Below are 21,260 nucleotides of genomic sequence, written 5' to 3' on the forward strand. Positions count from 1 at the left end.
CATTAAGTACCAGTTTCCACTCCCTTTCTTTCATATCAGAAATACTTCAACTGTCTTAACAATTCATAGATTCTTTGAATAAAAAATTATTAAAATTAAGCATTTTAAAGATGATACTACTAACTGGTAACATTGCTTGGCTTGTTCAGACAACCCAGTAGTTCAGACTGAAACAGACCTGAAATAACAACAAAAGTAAGATAGTATTCCTTCTCCTTCCATACTAGGCACAAAGCTTCCTTATGCTTAAACATGGAGTACACTGAATAAAAGTCCTTTGGTCAATTTAGAGTAGAACATATTCTAAAAAACCAACTTTTTGGGGAGCTGGATTATAGATTTCACAGATGTTTTCACTGAACTTGATGCAAAATAATTGGCATATTTTAGTTACTTGAAATTGGTGGCGTTTGCTGGGGGTGAGGGATAGGTGAGAGGGGAAATAAAACCTACTTCCATAGTAATTTCAGTCATTCAAAGCTACTCAAAGACAGAGAAAGAAAAAACCCTCAACCTCTTTCCTTTCTCATTGCTCACCTGTAGCAGTCTGACTTTTGGTGTTATTAACAATTTTCCTCTACAGCAATGTGGGGTAATTCAGATTAAAACATTTTACAAATGCAAACTGTCTTAACTGCCAAAGTAAAGATGGCATTAAAGCTGACATCCTTTGTTGGCTCTGAAACTATCTGAATGAAACCAATACTGTTTAAGAAAGCCATGGGACTATTGTAAAAAAAGTTTTCCTGTCTCAAATGCCTGAATACCGTAAAGAACTGACAAATGACTATTACCATAATTACTTTTAGTAAGGGGTAACTTAAGTCTACAAGACTATCAAAGAATTAAATTTATTAGATTAGAGAGTTTAAAAAAAGAATATGGTTAATGTTCTCAAACATTATGGAACAAGAATCCTTAAAAAAAAGTTTACTATGAAACTGATGATGAAATTGCTTTTTACTAATACCATCAAAGCAGGTTAGTGTTATAATTATGACTTTGAATATATAAATAACACTTTCCAAACAGGTTTCCTTAAAACACATGGTTTCATATTAGCTATAAAAGGATGTGATGCCTCTGTCCTTATGATTTACAAAATTATAAGATTTTTAGAATTCTAAGTAACAACACTCAGGCAGGTACAGGGTAGGGAAGAATGCCATGTGCAGTGTCAGAGTTACCCTATCAGCAGGTCTCTAGCATGGGGTTCTTCCTGTGAACAGTCCACACTTATTTAACTGACTGGTTCCATGGCTAAGCTCATTGCTTTCTGATTTAAAGGGATACTAATAAACAGATCTAGCACATGGAAGTTGTATTTTTACTCTAGCAATTCTGGCCACAGAGAACTATGGAGAAAATAGGCATGTTGAGAATTCTGCAGCCAAAAAAGGTTTCTCCCAAATTATCTGGTGATAATAGCAAACTTGCCTTCTTCTAAACCTGATTAGAAACTTCAATTACCCTTCAGTAACGCTGCTCTTCATGGGATTAAAAAAAAAAAAAGAAAGGGGAAAAAAAAATAAAAGGTAACGCTGCCCCTAGGAAGACAGAAATTGCATGGAGGACTTTCAATATAACCTCCAGTTTGCAGCCCCAAACAAAAAACCTTGGTTCCTTCTATACTGAAATCTCAGTGTTTAATGATGTAAGCCTCTCACACGTTTCCAACTGTAGACAAGGTAAAAAATATGTAGATCTAAGGCATGTAGCTTCTCTACCTAGCCACATTCACACCCAAAATGTATATCCTACCTTCACTATGGTTTTAACAAGAAAAAAAATACAAAGACAAAATCTGGAAATTTCTGGACAAAACAAAAAGCAACAAAACTATAGGTTTTGTATTAAAAAAAGAAATGGAAAAGAATTTTGTCTCAAAGTTTTCCAAGGAAGAGACCTGGAGATGATTAATATATGTAAACACTGCCCTGTAATAGTTATAACAATAAATTATAAATCTAGCTTACCTTTTCCTCAAAACAGATATGATAAATGTAAGTGTGGGAAGTTATTTTACAATCCTCATTGCAGTCTGCTATTAGGCACTCTCAGTATCAATAGGTCTGCAAAGTTAGTTGCAATTTTTTTTTCTATTTTGTTCTAGAATAAAATCCATACGAAGGAAAGAAGATTGATGTTAGGAAATTTACCATTAAGTAGCTATTCAACATTCTTGACTTAATGTTGCCATGGATTTTTTTTCAAACATTTTCCCAAAAGCCAACGCCAGTCCCTCCCTAGCTAAATTCAGTCCTCTTCTGCCATCTGGAAAAAAATGGGAGTTACATATCTTTTGACCTCAAGGGTCAAAGTACTCTAACTGCATAGGAAACATCCTTCACCCTTCATGATTATGCAATTTCCTTAGATGAAATGTTGGCATTTTCATACCCAGCATGTAACAGAATCAACAATTTAACATGTTATCAGATTCTAAAGTATGAGATTTAAAAGCATAATAAAACTTAAATTGCCTCGTGCCATTTTCTCAAGTGAAAAATAAAAAATAATGTTCAGAGTACACCCAAATTGGGATCACTCAGCACTAGCTGCAACTTGTTTGCATTATATTTGCTTCCTGCCCAATCCATTCAGGCTCTTCTGTAGCTTATATGGGGTAGGAATATGACTCAAAGTGCAAAAATAAAATATTTCACCATTTAAGGAGCAGGTTTCTGCTAAGTGGTCTAATTTTAGACCTCAATATGCCAGCACCTTTTTAACTCCTTGTTTTAAAACGGAATGTAAAAGCTACACAGTTAATATTCCAAGTGGCTAAGCTCATCAGCTGGGGTTCAAAGTCTAATTCTAGAACCAACCAACTCTCAAAACTACTGTATAAAATCATTAAAAGTAAAGTGACAAATGTAATCACAGAGGTCAAATTACTTAAGGTACTAAATTTCTAGTGTTGTAAACAGCAACTAAGGTATAACACTCCTGACTGCCAAATTAAAACTAAATAGAAAGAATGTATGTACACAATTGTTTTAAAAATAAAAAACAACAAAACCTTTTCATATCCACATATGTCTGAGATGGCTTAGTTCTGATGGCCAAGAATGAGAAATTTCAAAAACCAAAACGTTACATAATGCCTGCAACCTGTTATAAATTTCAGAAAGAGAACAATTTGCATGCATACCTCCCTACTTAAGGACTCAGAACTTTAACATCTGATAAAACACTCCATTATTTTGCTCATTAAATAACACCATTAAAAAGTATAAAATTGGGCTGTCATCTGTCTAGCTAATAGTCACAGCACAAAGTTATTCCAGGTACTTTCATCACTAAAATTAAGCCTATTTTATTTTTATGGATGCAGCCATTTTCCCCTCATGCATACTTACTGATGATCATACTGAACCCTCAGGACAAAATAGGAACTGCACCTTTTGTTGATTTTGGTGAAAAATACCAGCACTATATTTGTACTCTGCCACCTTATGTATGGCCCCTTTCATTCTCTTCTTGTTTCAGGGATACTGGTATATTCAGTATACTTTTCTTACGGATGGTTCAGAAGGCAAAAATTAATTTGTTAGTAAAAAGGATCACTTTCCAGAGTTGCATTTTTTAGAAAGACACAGAGATTAGTTCAAAGAACAAGTACTGCTCACTTGGTAGGGGTTTTTCCTTTGAAGAAAATAACGAGCTTAAAAAATTATTATTATTATTTCTTGACTAGAGTCCTACTGGAAATTAAAAAAATCTTTCAACCAGCAAATTGCTTAAGTTGATATGCTTAAGCTCAATAGGCAAATACTCAATAGGTAAAGGTAAGAGACTGACTTCAATCATAACATTAAGTCTGCCTAAAGAGAAGGGGCAGAAAACATCTACTTAAGCTATCTGTTCAAACAGATACCTAAGGACTCTTAATTATTCTTTCTTGCTTGCTATAATCACAGCCTTGGTCAGGACAGGGAGCTTTACTTTGTCAACATACAGGCCAAAAAGCAAGACATCCAGGAACAATCTAGGGGGAGAAAGCAAAGTTACTCACTTTCAACAACGACTGTATATTTAATCAAGAACACATTACAAAGACAGTCTTCATCCAATTACTCTTTTCATTATTGCTGGTTTTGAAAATGGCCAACAATATTCATTTGGGACTGTACCATTAACATTGCATTCAAAAAAAGAAAACATGGGAAACCAAATTCTTGCTCTCCTACTCTGCTGATATGCTCTGGTATTGGCTAGAGTATGGTAGTACAAAAAGAGTCTTGTTGTGATATAAAAGGCAATAAACACATCAATGGAATAATGTTCATGGGCAGCCAAAATGAAGAAGATTCCAAAGAGGTTGAGAACCCAGGATAAAGTGTGCAAGAAATTCCAGCTTCTTGGTGTATCTGGGAAAAGGACAGAAAGATCATTTTAAAACCACACTTCTTCCAGTGTTTCTCAGTCATATGTTTCTTACATCAGTCTGTTTCTCCCATTCTTCACAGGATTTGATGCCCTTCCCACAGCCTCCTCTGCAGCTAGTCAGTTGATATGCATAGAAGCACTAAAGATACTTACATTCAGTGACAAAGAAATTCAGCATAGTTAGGACGACTGTGTGGCCACTGAACATGTAATCTCCACAAGTGTGAACGCCAGTTAGGGTCATACCAAAGCCACTCCAAATGGCAAAGGCCCGGTGTAATTTCTCCCATACACTGCCATATACCTATAAAGAAAGCTAAGAATTAGTGCTTCAAATGCTTAGGGCAGTAGAGGCTCCTACCACTCCCATTCAAATTCAAAGGCTGAATGACTTAGAAATAAGATCTAAGCAAAAGCAACCAGACCCCCAGTCTAATTAATTCCAGACACCAAGAATGGGTGGTCAAAGCTTGGCTGTACTCAGAACTATTTTGGTAATTTAATGAAATCAATGCAATTCAAACTTCTCTACTTGGAGTTCCTTTATAATGAAAAGCTTACTACAACACAAAACTATTCCCAAGTTTTATACCCTATAATACAGTAGTATTTGCTTGGCTGTTCTTGTCAATTAGAAACAGGCTATGACAGCGACAATGGCTACCATTCAATATCCACTCTCCCTTCTTCACTGGTAATAGAATCTAAAATTTATTTGAAGAAGTAATGAACTCAACTAAAACATTGCATTTCCCACCCTCCCTTGCAGCTAGGTGCCGCTACGTGACTAAGTTCTGTACAATAAGATGTAAGTGGAAGTGGAAAAGATTTCTGGGAAGGCTACTTAAAAATGAAAGAGACAACAGCTTGGAGGTAGTCTTTTCTACCTTTCCTTCTTCTAGCCTACAACTCAGACATGATAGCTAAAGCTCTAGCAGTCATCTTGGACCACAAAGTGGCTTTGAGGATGCAAGCCAAGTGTTAGGACAGGAGAGCAGAAAGACAGAAGAATCATGGATTTTTGATGACTCCATAAACTTATCACACTTGACCTGGATGGAGTACCTACTTTCAGACTTATGAGAGAGAATAAATCATTGCTTGTTTATTAAACTATAGCCACCGTGAAGTTCCTATTAGTAGCCAAACCTAATCCCAACTCCCACGCATAAACTTAAAAAAGCAATCCATTTTGAGGAAGAGTTTGAGCAATGGTCACTTTTTTTAAACAGGCACTTAACACATAATAATATAAAAAACTGCTGCAATTTTATGTGCATTTACTATGTGCAGCATGCTGCTATATGTTTTTATGTCATCGCATTTAATTTCCACAAAAATCCTATGAACTGATTCAACTGTGCAGATGAGGAAACTGGCTTTAGAGAGGTCACACAGCTAGTAAGTAACGTAATAAGGATGTGAACACAGGGCGTCCAATTCCAAAGCCCTATGTCTTAAAGAACAAAAGAAACAATCTTATTAGAATCACCATTTCATTAGAAATCTCACCTGATTATACACTACCCAGGCTTTCCCTTTCTGCCTCAGTTGACGGTAGGGAGAGAAATTCATTATTAGAGAAAAGGAAAGGGAAGGTACTAAAATATACATGGTTTGGTTCTTTCCATGACCTCTAATGAGAATAGGGTTAGAGATGTTACGCTCGTGAAAGTAAAAAATCAGGTAGTGAAGAACAGAGATTGCTAGGAAAATGTCTCAGCCAAGGACAGGAAACAAGTGATGCCAGGCAAAAGAAATCAATAATTACACAACACTGTAAATCAACTATACCCCAGTAAAAATTTAAAAAAAAATACTGTATCACAAAAAAAAGGAAAGCAATTATTGCCCAATTACTCAAGTCTCCCCATCCTTTCCAATCTTAAAATGTCCCAAATAACCTTCCAGAAAAATAAAAATAAAAATTGAAACACAGCACAACAGAATGAATTTAGACACTTTGATGAGAAATTTGCTTCAAGTGTTTCTTTTCTTAAGGTGGTTCCATTGCCTAATTTCAAAAACAGGCATGTTCTTGGTTCTGTCTCCAAACCTACTACTTCTGGGAGTGAGATTTCAAGCAATTACTTTATTACAATGAAAATGCCCTACGGAGTTCACTGTAAGGGATTTGATTGCTAGTTAGTATCACCTTAACTATCTAATTTTAATGACTGCTGCAAATAAAGGTCAGTAAGTAGGTTATATTATAATTCAAAGCAATTAACAGTATTTAGGGCAGATTTGAATAAATATGTCCACATAAAACTAACTGATAATAAAAAACAGTCATTAGAGACAGAAAAAGGGCTGTCCACACTGTAGTGGGATGGTATCTAATTTTTGTAGCACATGTTGCAGCCCTATGCACATATATTTTTCTCTTTAGTGGCTGATCCACAATCAAATCCCTCAGCTACAGGAAATTCTCCTTTCATTATAATAAGCTTACGTATTTCTTCTTTTAAATCTCTTCTAATCAATTAGCATACTACAATAATTGGGGGTAACTGTTCTATCCCTCCTTCACACCATGCACAGAAATTCAATAGATTTGCTAACTAAAGAATGTCACTTGCCATCTGGTTCTACAAGAATTAAGTCATTAGCCACTGCAGTCGCTGACCTTCAACATACCCTGAAAAGACTTCAGGACACAGTCAGGAATGAGGCACTCTATGCTCTGGGAAAACTGACAGAAAAGGCCTTCAGGATAGTTAGATTTTTTTCAGGAGAAAATTTTATGAACCCAATTTCTTACATCTTCCCATACTTAGAAAAGCACTAAAATCATTAACTAAGACATTTGTTCCTCACGACTAGCAGCAACCTTCTACCAAGACGTGTGGCTTGATTGCACGTACACCTTCCCCAAGATCACATATATGCTAACCTTCCCCCTAACGTCTTCAGTGTAGTTCCTCAGAGCTATCTGAGAAGCTGTCTCCTGGGCTATAGTCCTCAGTAAGTCTCGAAATAAACTCACAGCTCTCACGTTGTGCATTTTTATTTCAGTCGACAGATTAAATTTAAATTTAAATTTAAATTTAAAATATATATTTTTATATATTATAAATATTATAAATATATTATTTTATATATTATAAATATATATATATTTAAAATATTTAAAATATAAGACCATAAAAGTCTCACATATCATCTTTCATTAATCAGAATGGCAGTGACTCCAAAAATTGTGCTGGCACGGTGATGGGAAAACTGACATGCACATAGTGGTGATAGTAGTGAAAAACTAGTCTTTCCTAGTGAAAATGTGAGCAATATGTATCACAATTTTCAGTGTGTATGTTCTTTAATTTCCTAACTCCACTTCCAGGAATTTATCTTAAGACGATTAAATAAGTGAAAAACCATAAATGTACAAGGATGTTTATGACAGCATTGTTTATAAATAGTAAGATTTGAAAATAACTTAAATGTACATCATCTGGAGACTGGTAAACTGTACAATGGAATACTCTGCAGCTATTAAAAAGGATGAGGTATAGCTATATGTATCTCTTCAGAAGAAAGTAAACAACATACTATTAAATAAAATATAAGCTAAAGTACAATGTCTGCAATATAATCCTATCTTCTGTTTAAAAAGTATCTATCTATATAAACTTGTATGAATATGTAAGCATTGTTAAAAATAGTCCATGTGGTATATACACAACTATTAACAGTATTGTTTATGGGGTGGGGTGAAAGAAGTGGGAATTTTGTGAGATTTTACTTTTTAATTTATATATTTATATAAAATTTGAATTTTTACAATAAGTTTATGTAACTTTGTAACTAGAAAGAAGTACTTTCCCTTTTTGGAAAAAAAAGAAGAAACAAAAACAGCTTTTATCTTAAAAATAAAACATTTCCTTTACACTAAATCCTAAATGTCATTAACCCTTCCTCCTTTCTTACTGGTCAGTCTCCTTATACCTGGAGAAAGTTTGGTCACTCTGCAGCTCAGGGCTATATTTTTAGTTCCTGATCTCCTTTGGCTGCTTAATCTTCCCTTGCAGGTATTTCAGCTATTTATATTGCAGTAGAAGAACAGACACTTAATTTTGTTTTACACTTTACAAACAACATTAAAATAACAAAGGTGTTAATATATCATTTGAATATTTGGGAACACATAACTAAAGCATGGAGGCTTAGAAAAGTAGGCTAATAAATTCTCTTGTCCAAATTTAATGAGTCACAACAGCCAATTCTATATATAAAGCACAGGTGATCTTCAGGGTTTTTAAACATTTTCTTATTTTTTACAGTAATTCATTACCCTGGTTTTTTTGTTCCCATCTGCATAATCCATCCTCTCTCAATTTAACCAGAAGAGAAGGTATGTCTACAGTATACCAAAACAAGCAACAAAGTATAAAACAAAAACAAAAAAATTAGCCATTATTTAAATATATCTCAGAAAGAGTAAAGTTTAGAGTAGTGAGTACTACACTTTAAATGGAATATGGTCCAACTGCAACACTTTTTAAAAAGGAGTGATGAGGACAGTGAAGGGGCCAGAGTCACGTCACATGAGGAACTAAAGATGTTGAGGATGGTGAGAAAGGGAAAATGATAATCGGAGGTTACTTTTTTTCTGTAGCTCTACAGCATTGAACTAGTTAGTATCAATGGATAGAAGTAACAGGAAGGTAGATTCTGGCTTAAGATTTTTACCAAATTATTTCTGGAGGTTTATTACAGATATTGAAAATGCTGTAAAGCACATTTTAATGTTAAAAGCGAAGTCTTAGCCTTAGTTCATACGTGGTGCCATCAACACACCAAGAATAAGAGGAAAGAATGATAAAGAAGGCAGTAGGCTACCTTTCCAGTACACTGTAGGTGCTGTCCTGGCACGGAGAGGGAGGTCACAAACATGGTAAAGCAGCGAAGCAAGAATACAGTGCCCATCAGACTACAAAGCCTTCGCAGAAGTATTGACCTGTGAACAGTGACCAAAAAGGGAGAAAGATCAGAAGAAAACAAACCAAAATACCTCAGGCATCTAGTGTTTACTTAGAGGGAGAACAAGCAGGAAAACCATTAGATCCTTTGAAGAGGACAGAAATCTTAGAGACCACCTAAAGCACTGTCCAGTAGGATGATGGAAATGGACTATAATAACTGCACTGTCTGATAAGCTATATACATGTGGCGCTTGAGCATTTGAAATGTACAAGTGAGGAACTGAATTTTAATTGTATTTCATTTTCACTAAATTAAATTTAAATAGCCACATGTGGCTAGCACCTGCCATGCTGGACAGTGCAGACCTAAGAGCATCATTTCACTGTTAAGAAAATATGGCTAAGAGAAAGTAAGAGTTATGCAAGAGAGAAGTAAGATAGTACCTAGACTGACACTTAGCTTAGTGTTAGTTTTATTACTCATATATTGTCATAACTTATTTAATGAGAAGCAAAGTTAGATACGTGATTCTAGGGAATTTTTTTGCTCATTAGTGACATTGTAAATTGGTTGACAGTAATTATATAATAAACATTCTTTAATTTCTCTTAAATTTAAGCTATAAAATACTAAGGGTTTTTTTTAATACTAAGTTTTACATTAAGTATATCTCTGACAATTTTTTTTAATGTCTTAAACCAAAACAGACTATACGATTCTTAAGTACAGAGACTTAAACATTTTTGAAATGCTCCTCCCACCCTCAAAAAAAAGTACTCAACACAAGGTTAGGTAAGTTTCAAACTTCAGTGTGTATACCTGGGATGGAGCTCAGGAATCTGCATTTTATTTTTTTATGTTAATTTTTATTTTTTTCACTTCAAATACACTTCTGTTTTATTTTCTTTCTCCTCTCCTCAAGGAACTCTAATTATCTATATGGTAAACTTTCTTCAGGCTATCCCCTCAGTGTCCCCAAATATTTCATCTATTTTCTATCTTTAAAAAATTTTTTTCTTCAAATTATCTTCTGATTCATTAATTCTCTCTTCTGCTGGATTCAACCTGATGTCATACTCATTACTGAATTCTCAATTTTAGGGATTTTAAAAAATGTGTTTACTTCTAGAGTTTCCATTTCATTCTCTGTTAAAATTATCTTGAACACAGTCAGCAGAGTTACTTTAAAATCTGTATCTGGTACCTCCATTTTCCGGATCCACAGTGGGTCTATTCCATTATTTATTGTTTCTCTTAAATTTTGATCATATTCTCTTATATACTTATGTACCCCTTTATTAGTTATTTACTTGAGTGCCAGATATTGTATATAAAAAATTTTAGAATTAAATTTAGGCCTATATTATCTTCCCAAAGAGAGATTTGATATTTCTTTTGGCAAGTGGTTATGGGCTTTAACAATCTGGGGTCACCTTAATGCAATTTTAGAAACTGAAATTATTTCAAGCTAGGTTTCAGTCCCTGCAGGGTTTGCTTCATTTCTGGTTCACTACTACTTCTAGAGTGTAGCAGTGGTAATGTAAAAAAAGAAGAAAAGAAGGTAAGAAAGAGAAAAAGTAACACTGAATGGAGAGGGTCCCAACTCAAAGCAGGAGGATTCTACCACTTCTCACCTTTCTTAATAGCCCTGCTCTCCAATATTTTGGGAAAACACAGGAGCCTAAATTGAATATACTGTCATCCAGAGAAGAATTAAATTCGTTTCTTCTGAGACCCAGTTAGCCCTACTGACTTGAGAACACTCTAGCCCATTCCAAAATCCACAGCTTAATCTGGGAGTCTTGGTATCAGCCACTCAACTTTGTTACATACCTAAGGCTTAGTCTCCTTATCTTAGCTCTGGCATTACAACCAGTGGAATGCTTTTTCAGAGATGCTTACTCATTCCTCTGATTGTACACCACAGATTATTTTTTCTGTGTTTTCTTTTTCATGTGTTTGTGTGTTTGGGGCTCTTGGAGATTTTCCTTTCTTCCTGCAAGTTCAGTGATGCAATCCTTTCTTAACACAGGATTTATGGTGAATCTTCTTACCATATGGTGGAAAGTCCAGAGCAAAAGTCTCTGCCTTCTTTTTCCCACGCTATCATTTTGTGAGCTTTTTGAGGAAGACAACATGGAATCTGAATTTTAACAAGAGCCCAGGTGATTCTAGAAAGTGCTACAAAGACCACACTTTGAGAAACACTTTCTTTGACTAATTAAACATCAAAACTTGCATTTAGCTGGTCACTGCTACGCTTTGCTAAACCTACCAAGGTTTCCTATATAAGGTAAACTCTTTCTTGTTTTGAAGAGTGGATAAATTCAAATCTACAGGGTCTTGTGAGGCAAAGTTAAACCAGAAAGCAGCAGTGATACATGTGTTTTTAAACCACCTCTGGTTTTAAGCAATCCAGTTATAAATATTGTTGCAAAGTGAGAGAGAATGAAGTGCAATATGGCCTAAAAGTGTGACAAGAATAGCAATCATCAACCCTTCTTTTCACCTTCAAAGCACTGAAATAACTGCTGCTTAGGACCTAAAGCCCATCACTGTGGTTTACCTCAAGCATTCCCTGGTGAGGAGAAAGAATAAAAAATTCACGAAAGTGTCCCTATTCCTCTTCAGTGTCCAAAGACAATGGATAGCAGACCCACAACTTTATCAGATCTTTTTTTTCTTCACTATGCCTTTTTTTTTTTTTAGTTGAAGAATGGTTGATTTACAATATTGTGTTAGTTTCGGGTGTATAGCAAAGTGATACAGTTATATACATATTTATATATATACACACATATATATTTCAGATTCTTTTCCAATATAGGTTATTATAAGATATTGAAGATAGTTCCCTGTGCTATACAGTAAATCCTTGTTGTTTGTCTATTTTATATACAGTAGTATGTCTCTGTTAATCCCATACTCCTAATTTATCCCTCCCCCCTCCATTTCCCCTTTGGTAACCATCAGTTTGTTTTCTATGTCTGTGAGTCTGCTTTTCTTTTGTAAATAAATTCATTTGTATTACTCTTTAGATTCCACACTATGCCTTATTCTTTTACTTAAATAATTTCCCCTCATTGAAGTAGGAAAGTAGCCTCCTCTTATGCTTTTTCTCCTTTTTTTTAATGCAGAAAACTTCTTCCCTTTATATCTCTTGTGAAAGTGCAAAAGAAGCACCTTCCTTATTCAGCAATCTTCTATACCATCTGAAGTAAACTACACTTGCTAGATGTGCACAGTGTGCAAAATGACCTCTTTTTTAATGCGCCTCCTCCAAGCAGAGAATAATTCCTTCCACCCAAACATCTGACCAAAGACTGTCCCTTGGAGGAGTTTCTAGCCTTCTATAGAAAGTGACATTTCCAATTTGTTTCCAAAGAAAGGCAAGGCTAGACTTAGATTGTCGTGGTTGGCCCATGGCTGAATATCGTCATCTCTAATCCTTCCCTGCAAAATACCTTCAGAATATTACTAAATATGTAAGTACTACCTGAGGCTGACTCTTTTGTTGATCAAACCCAAACATTTTCCTATGTCAGTAATTACAATGTCACAATGACTAGAGAAGGAAAGTAACAAGGAAACAGCAAAGGAAGAAACAAGGTTTGATGACCTTTGCATAAGACAGTCAAAACACTTTCAGTCTTTTAATGGAATAAGAGAGGTACCTGTGCTTGTGAAGAAGAAGAACCAGGAGCCAAATATAGCACAGAATCATGCCACATACTTCTGTCATGGCAAAGGCCCATGGAATTCTAGGAACGCTGGAACAGAAAAAAATTTAAATTTTGGACTGACAAGAAGTATATGTATGTAAATGGCGCCACCCTGTCAGTAAGATACTCTGCTAATAATGACCTTAAAACTGTTTTCTTTAACTTTTTTTAAAATTAATTAATTAATTTATTTTTGGCTGTGTTGGGTCTTCGTTGCTGCATGCAGGCTTTCTCTAGTTGCGGCGAGCGGGGGCTACTCTTTGTTACGGTGCGCGGGCTTCTCATTGCGGTGGCTTCTCTTGTTGCAGAGCACCGGCTCTAGGCACGCAGGCTTCAGTCGTTGTGGCACGTGAGCTCAGTAGTTGTGGGTCGTGGGCTCTAGAGCGCAGGCTCAGTAGTTGTGGTGCACAGGCTTAGTTGCTCCACGGCATGTGGGATCTTCCTGGACCAGGGATCGAACCCATGTCCCCTGCACTGGCAGGCGGATTCTTAACCACTGCGCCTCCAGGGAAGTCCCTGTTTTCTTTAACTTCTACCTCTTTTAGAAGATGATATCTGGAGAACCTGGGGAAAAAACTATTTCATAAAGTACCTCATTTACCAGGACCTCTTTGTTGTTTGTGATTCCCAGTCATGGTTCCCTGTAAAGAAATAACAACTTTTTCCTCCTTTCCCATATAGCATGGCAGACCTGTATACAGGACTGCCCCCAAAAGACAGGGGGAAAAAGGCTCACTTCTTAAATGGTGTGCTCATTTCAGAATCCAGACAGTCAGGGCTTGAACTCAACTACTCTTTTTTTTAGTATATTTTGTTTTCAAGCAAGTAAACAGAGTTTTTGTTTTGTTTTACTCCTTTCTTTCTCTCTCTGCCCTCCTTTGTTTTATATTTGTTTTCTTCTATCTTTTCCATTGTTGTCTTTCCTCACCAAATCCACAGCTCCTGTGATTACCCACTAGTAAAAGACATGTCACATTCTCAATTAAAAAGAAAGAAAGAAGGGGGCAGGGAGAAGAAGAAGATGAAGAAAAAGAAGAAGGAAGAAGAAGGAAGGAAAAGGAGAAAAGGAGGAGGAGGAAGAAAAGAAGGAGGAGAGTGGTGGAAGGGAGGAGATGGAAATGAATTAGTCCAAATAGGTCATCTCTGGGTGGTAAGATTATTGACAGTTTTATTTTTATTCTTTGTAAATTTACACTAAAAATTTTTATACAATTGCATGTTAATTTTATAACTAAGGAAATAAAGGTATTTTTAAAAAGAAGACATGAAGTCTTAAAGATATTAACAGTCTACTCCAAACTTTATTCAGAGTAACTGAAGAGAGTCAATTGTCTTCATTCAGGGACTCATCTTTTACCTGTTACCTCAGAAAATAAAGACTCCTCTTGTGAATTTTTTTTTTCTTAATTTTGTGTCATGCTTTATTTATTTATTTAATTTATTTATTTATGGCTGTGTTGGGTCTTCGTTTCTGTGAGAGGGCTTTCTCTAGTTGTGGCAAGCGGGGGCCACTCTTCATCGCGGTGCGCGGGCCTCTCACTATCGCGGCCTCTCTTGTTGCGGAGCACAGGCTCCAGACGCGCAGGCTCAGCAATTGTGGCTCACGGGCCCAGCTGCTCTGCGACATGTGGGATCTTCCCAGACCAGGGCTCGAACCCGTGTCCCCTGCATTGGCAGGCAGATTCTCAACCGCTGCGCCACCAGGGAAGCCCCCTCCTCTTGTGAATTTTTAATCTATTGCTGCCTTATTTATCTGGCATTATGGGGGAAAGGGTTATTTCACATAATAGAAATTTTCAGATAAAAGATCCCTTTAAATGACTTCTAAAAATTTAAACTTTTTAAATGAACATTAAAAAAACCTATATAGGGGCTTCCCTGGTGGAGCAGTGGTTGGGAGTCTGCCTGCCGGTGCAGGGGACACGGGTTCGAGCCCTGGTCTGGGAGGATCCCACATGCCGCGGAGCGGCTGGGCCCGTGAGCCACAACTGCTGAGCCTGCGCGTCTGGAGCCCGTTCTCCGCAACAAGAGAGGCCGCGATGGTGAGAGGCCCGCGCACCGCGATGAGGAGTGGCCCCCGCTTGCCGCAGCTGGGGAGGGCCCTCGCACAGAGACGAGGACCAAACACAGCCAAAAATAAATTAAAAAAAAAACAAAAACAAAACCTATATATGTGTACGTGTGCATATGTATACATATACATATGTATATATTTTAAATAGTTTTACAGTGTTTATGGTAAAAGTAATTTTCTGCCCCACCCCCAGCATAAACCTAATTCTTGCTCTCCAGAGGCAGTCACTTTCATTCTTCCGTTTTATTTGACATTATATCTTCTAGTCACACACACAAAAACACATACACACACATACACACACTCTCTTTCTCTCCCATGCTCTCAATATTATTTCATAATTTTGTTTAAAATAATTTTTGGCTTTTACTTGATGAAATGTTTAAGTATAGTTCATAGCTAAGACAATGGAACGCAAAGATTAAATCCCTTTCTCACACAACTTCTTACAATTCTCCAGAGCTAATAACTTAAAAAAAAAAGTTTGTTCTGTTTCTTGTGTGCCTATCACCAATTCATCTTCAGACTATTCTATCAATTTCAAAGTTTCCTTTGGAGAAATCTCTCCTAGAGCTCCTTCTTTAGAAAGGCTGCATTTTCTAGTCCCTCCTGCATGGCTATTTCTTGGAATAAAACTTAACCCTCATCTTGGGAATTTCTCTTTTCTATACTGGATCCTCTGTTTCCTGAATCCCATGTCCTCCTCTTTCTCAGTTTACTCCTTAGTTTTGATGTAGTGTATCCATGAATTATTTTCTCAGAGGAGGGATGGAGGATAAACTTGTTTTTTTATGTCAGATTTACTGAGGTTTAATTTACAAACAGAAAAATTCACCATTTTTAGCTATACAGTTCAAAGAGTTTTGACAAACACATTCAGTCATGTAATCACCACCACAATAAAGACAACATTTTCATCACTCCAAAAAGTTCCCTTGTGTCCCTTTGTAGTCAATTCCCTTCCTCACTTCCAGCTGGGGGGCTACCACTGATCTGATCTCTGATTCCTATAGGTTTGCCTTTTCTAGAATGGCATATCAATGCAATCACACAGTATTTGTCCAAATACCTTTTGTATCTGGCTATTTTCACTCAGCGTAATATGTTTCAGATTCATCCATGTTATTGCATGTACAATTAATTCTTTATCTATTCTTTGTCTACAATTTCCTTGTTCATTCACAGGTTGATGGGTATTCTGGGCTATTTCCAGGTTTGGGTGATTATGAATAAAGACCACATACAGGTCTTTGCATGGACGTATGTTTTCATTTTTCTTGGGTAAATACCTAGGAATGAAACTGTTGAGTCCTATGTTAAGTTTATGTTTAACTTCTTAAAAAACTATCAAACTGTTTTCAAAGCAGTTGTACCATTTTACATTTCTACCAGCAAAGTATGAGAGCATCAGTTGCTCTGAATCCTCGTCAGGCCTTGTCATTAGCAATTTTTTTCATTTTAGCAATTCTAGTAGCTGTGGGGTTGGAGAGTAAATTTTTTTGAGACTTGCAAATTTTAAAATACCCTTGGGTCTAGCCTTATGTCTATTTGGTAGTTTGCCTAGGCAGAACATTTTAGGTTAGACATTATTTTGTCTCAGAACGTTAGAGGCATTTGTTCCATTGTCATCTCACTTCCACGGTTGCTAAGAAGTTTGATGCTATTTGGATTTCCAATCTTTGTGTGTTACTTGTTTTGTCTCTTGAGAAGCTTTTAGGATCTTCTGTCTATACCTAGTGTTCTGAAATTTTTCATTTCTTGTACTGGGTGCTCAGTTGGCCCTTTCAAACTAGGAAGTCACATTCTTTGATTCTGAGAAATTTCCTTTTATTATAGCTTAGATAATATCTTCCTCTTCATTTTCTCTATGTTCTTCCTAAAACCCCTATTTTTTCCACTGTTGGGCCAAGTGGATTGATCTTACTTTTCCTCCTCTACTTCTTATCTCTGCTCTACATGCTGGGCAATTTCATCAAATCCATGTTCCAATTATCCTGCCGGATTTTAAATTTCTACTTTCATTTTTTATTTTTCAAAAGCTTTTTTTCTCTGAATTTTCCTTTTTCATAGTCTACTGTTACTATCTTATAGAATGCAATATCTCTTATCTGTGAGTATACGAATGGTTATTTTTTTTGAAGTGTTCTTCTGCTCCCTATTTTGTGTTTCCCAGTTTGCTTTTTTTCTATTTGCATTGATCTGTTTTCCTCAAATGTCTGGTGATTCTTGACTGACCATTCATATTTGACAGGGAAGTACTAAAAAAAAAAATAATGTGATGCTCTGTGTGCATGGACTGAGGTTGTGAAGTATGGGTTTCACTGTGATAGAACAGAGGTCTAGTTGATGAGATAGGGATATCTCTCCTACCACAGTATCTGTAGTCCTTTTCTCTTGTGCAGGTTTTCCAAGGAGAGGAATCTGTTCTCCTGCTTGGAAGACTGGGGCTGGGTATGACTGGGGCTGGGTATGACTGGGGCTGGGTATGACTGGGGCTGGGAACTTAGTCTGGTTACTTAAGGAAGGGAGCTGGAAGTCTCTGTGATCTAGATTTACAGTTAATCACCTTGAAAATACAATGAAAACAGGTACCTTTGTTCTCATCTGGGCATGGTGTCCCCGAGTCTAGAGTCCCTCACATTCAACTACTCTGGAGAACAAATCACCTGTCTTCTGTTGCAGTAGAACAGGTCTTAAATTGATTTTCAACCAGTTCTCCCATATTTAGCTCCTATCTATACCCAGTCTTGAGAGATGTTTGATGCCTCCTGTTTTGAGGGTTTTTCTGGAGCACTGCAGTACAAACAGACTCACCTCTTGGGCACCGCTAGTCCCCACTCCCAACCTCACAACAGACACTTAGCTTTCTACTTTCCAAATTTTCATTATTATCACTGCTACTGCCTTCATGGGATTATTGGGGGCCCCCACCCCCACTTTTTCTTGTTTCTTTTTCAGTGAAGTGTTGTAAGGAAATTGTCAAATGTGTTTTCAATATCTCATATTTATTCTGATGCAATGCTTTCTAAAATGCATTATACATGTTATGCCTTTTTTTTTCTGGATAGAATTTAATTTTCTTTCATAATTCAGAGTCATCACTGTGAACACTGATTATTACACCGGACATGGTAATGACCTCAGAGACTACTGAGAAATGAAAGGCAGTGAAGCCCCAGATTAATGTGGTTTTTCCATTATTTATGTGTGCTTTTTATAGTGCTTCTGTTTTCTCTATTATGGTTATTAGCTATCCCTCCTCACATATAAGTGGGCTTGCCTCTAGAAGCATCTCTATCTCCTAATTTTTTGTTTATGATGTGCTGAAGCTCTTGGAATTGTGTCAAGTAAGCTTCAGAAGCAGACTCTGAAACAAAGATCACTGTGAAAGTTATTAGGAATGTTCCCAAGGGAAAATATACAGCAGTGGGGAAATGAGATCAGGAAGGCAAGGAAGCAAGGCAAGAGTGAGACGTCAAGCAAAGCCCTGTGGTAAACTCAGGCAAGGGTAACTTTGGCTCAACCCTGCGAGGACTCTGGGAGACAGTGTAGGTCCAACCTAAAAGTTGTCCTAATTAGGGCAAAGAGAAATGAAATATTTATACCCCACCTCATCAGTTATTGGTTAAGGGCTGCTGCTGAAGGAATGTAAATTTCCAAGTATGTTTGGCTCTCTTTTTAAGCAGGCAAAGTGTATTCCAGCAGCCCAAGAGCAGTTCTCCAACAAAGACATACAATTGCTGGATGTTGGGAGTATAAATGTGCAAGAAAATGGAAAAGAGATCTGAGGGGATATAGGAGGAATGCTGCCAGCACCTGCTACCATTCTCCTGTGAATAAAGTTTAGATACTTAAGAGCACAGGGCTTTGTAGCTGGTGGCACTGTAGACTGTTAGGCAAAATTTGGTTTCAAACCCCCATTGCAAATTGAAAACGTATGTCTATACAAAACTTTGTATATGAATGTTCATAGCAGCATTATTAACAGTAGCCAAAAAGTGGACACAACTCAAACCTTCATCAACTAATGAATGGATAAGCTAAATGTAGTACATCCAAACAATGAAATAATATTCTGTAATAAAAAGGAATGAAGTACTGATGCATACTACTTATATGGATGAGTCTTAAAAACATTATGCTAAATGAAAGAAGCCAGACACAAAATAAGGCCTCATGCTGTAATGGCCATTTATATGAAATGTCCAGAATAGACAAATCCATAGAAATAGAAACAGAAAGTAGATTGTGGTTGCCAGGGTCTGGAGGGAGGAGGGAAATGGGGTGTGACTGATAATGGATATGAGTCTATTGGGGTGTTGAAAACGTTCTGGAATTAGTGGTGATGGTTGCACAACTTTGTAAATATCCTAAAAACCACTGAATTGTACACTTTAAAATAAAATCCTCATGATCAATCATTTCCCTCTTTTTTCCCATTATGCCTTTCGTAGTCATATAGAACCTCAGCATCCATTCTCTGATTTCTTGAGATTTTAGTTTTTGGTTCACTGTCACTCTCCAAAACTTCTCCTGTTGTGGTATATATCCTTCTCACTCCTCTTTTTACTTCTCCTCCTATGACCTCGTCTTTTACTCTACTTCAGCGACCCACCATCCACGGTTATAAACTCGATCTTGTCATTATCAAGATTCTTCTTCATAATCTCAATGTCAAGAATTCTATACTAACCAACACCTCTTGTCTTTCCATCTTATTCCTTTTAGTACTCCAACTTCAATAATTCTGAGTCCCCAAATCCATAGATCTTATAACACTTTCACTGTCCTTCACCTACCTCATATCCTCCTGTCCCTCCTTATCTACCTATGTCCATGGTTAGTCATTATAATCACTCCCTTTCCTCTTTTTCCTTCATTGCATTGCCTAGCAAAACTTCAAGCCCACTTAAGTCCAATCGTCTACCTATTCTATACCTGTATCTGTGCAGTTGACTGAGGCTGGTAAAAACACACAATATCAACGTGACTATTAACCTCAAGGAGGTCTTTAGTGGGCTACTACATCACACAAGTCTATTCACTCTCATAGATGACTATTTTACACTTCATCCTTTCTCCTCAAAGCTCCGACCTTCTCTCTCTTCTAAATCTCTGTTTTCAGAGGAAACAAAAACAATCAGCAGAGGACTTGCTCATGCTTTACCATAACATCTAGCAACCTTATATCTCTGTTTCCATATTTTCTGTCTTCACCTCTGTTATGAATTAATAGACCCTGTGCCTAAGACCAGCCTCTCCCACCCACTAGATCCTACCCCTTTTCATCTACTCAAGGATATTATTCCATCAATTATACCCTCTCTTTCCTCTAACAGTATCTCCTTCCCTCTAAATTGGGTCATTCCTATCATCAGTACAACAATCATGCTGTATAATATAGCCCATCCAAAACAAAACCCTGGTGACTCCATATCCTTTCCTCCTTTCTCTAATACAACTCCATTTCTCTGTTGCCCTTATAGAAAAACTTTTAAGGGCTTGTAAGACTTGATTGTTTCCAATTTCTCTCTTCCCATTCTCTTCCTCTCTCTCATTTCTTTACCCAATTTTTTTACTTCGAAAAATTCTGATCATAACAAAAGAAAAGCTGAAAGATAAATACTTTGTATTCTTCACTTAAATCTATCATTTACAATAATTAACATTTTCCCATATTTGCTTTACTTCCCTCTTTCTATACAAACCTAAATACACATACACACTCTTGGAGGAGACTAAACCCTTCCCAAAATAAGTTGCAGACATTATGACACTTCTCCCCTAAATACTTCAACATGTATCTCCTAAGAAGAAGGATACCCTCTTCATAACCCAATACACTATTACACCCAGGAAACTGTAACACCAATTTAGTGTTAAACTGTGTCATTTAATATGCCATCCATATTCAAATTTTCCTAACTGTCCCTAAAATGTCCTTTATAGCAGTATTTTTTTTTTCTTGATCGAGGATTCAATTAAAGTTCATGTACTGCGCTTGGTTATGGCTCTTCAACTTCCCTTATAATTCCCTTGAAGAACTTCCCCTCTCAGTCCACCACTTTTTGTTTGTTTTGTTTATCACTATGGGTTCATAGATTCTTTTTCTTTCTCAGTATATTATAATCCATTACCATCATTAT

General features: G+C 36.6%; 1 protein-coding gene across 2 annotated transcripts in view; it reads right to left on the reverse strand.

Moving 5' to 3' along the window:
* Positions 1-4,018: 4,018 nt before the first annotated feature.
* SAMD8 (sterile alpha motif domain containing 8) overlaps positions 4,019-21,260 on the reverse strand; it is a 38,335-nt gene continuing 21,093 nt past the window's right edge. Inside the window, exons 3-6 of one of the 2 annotated variants that reach the window (XM_059899335.1) lie at positions 12,993-13,088; positions 9,235-9,352; positions 4,546-4,696; positions 4,019-4,373 (exon numbers count right to left, since the gene is read on the reverse strand). In XM_059899335.1, the coding sequence (XP_059755318.1) occupies positions 4,069-4,373; positions 4,546-4,696; positions 9,235-9,352; positions 12,993-13,088 (670 nt within the window). In that variant the 3' untranslated portion in view covers positions 4,019-4,068. Of the gene's footprint in view, positions 4,374-4,531; positions 4,697-9,234; positions 9,353-12,992; positions 13,089-21,260 lie in introns of those variants that run through there. The other variant, XM_059899336.1, reaches the window with a different exon arrangement.

The sequence above is a fragment of the Balaenoptera ricei genome, chromosome 16 (assembly GCF_028023285.1).
Source record: "Balaenoptera ricei isolate mBalRic1 chromosome 16, mBalRic1.hap2, whole genome shotgun sequence".
In the NCBI taxonomy this organism is placed as follows: Eukaryota; Metazoa; Chordata; class Mammalia; order Artiodactyla; family Balaenopteridae; genus Balaenoptera; species Balaenoptera ricei.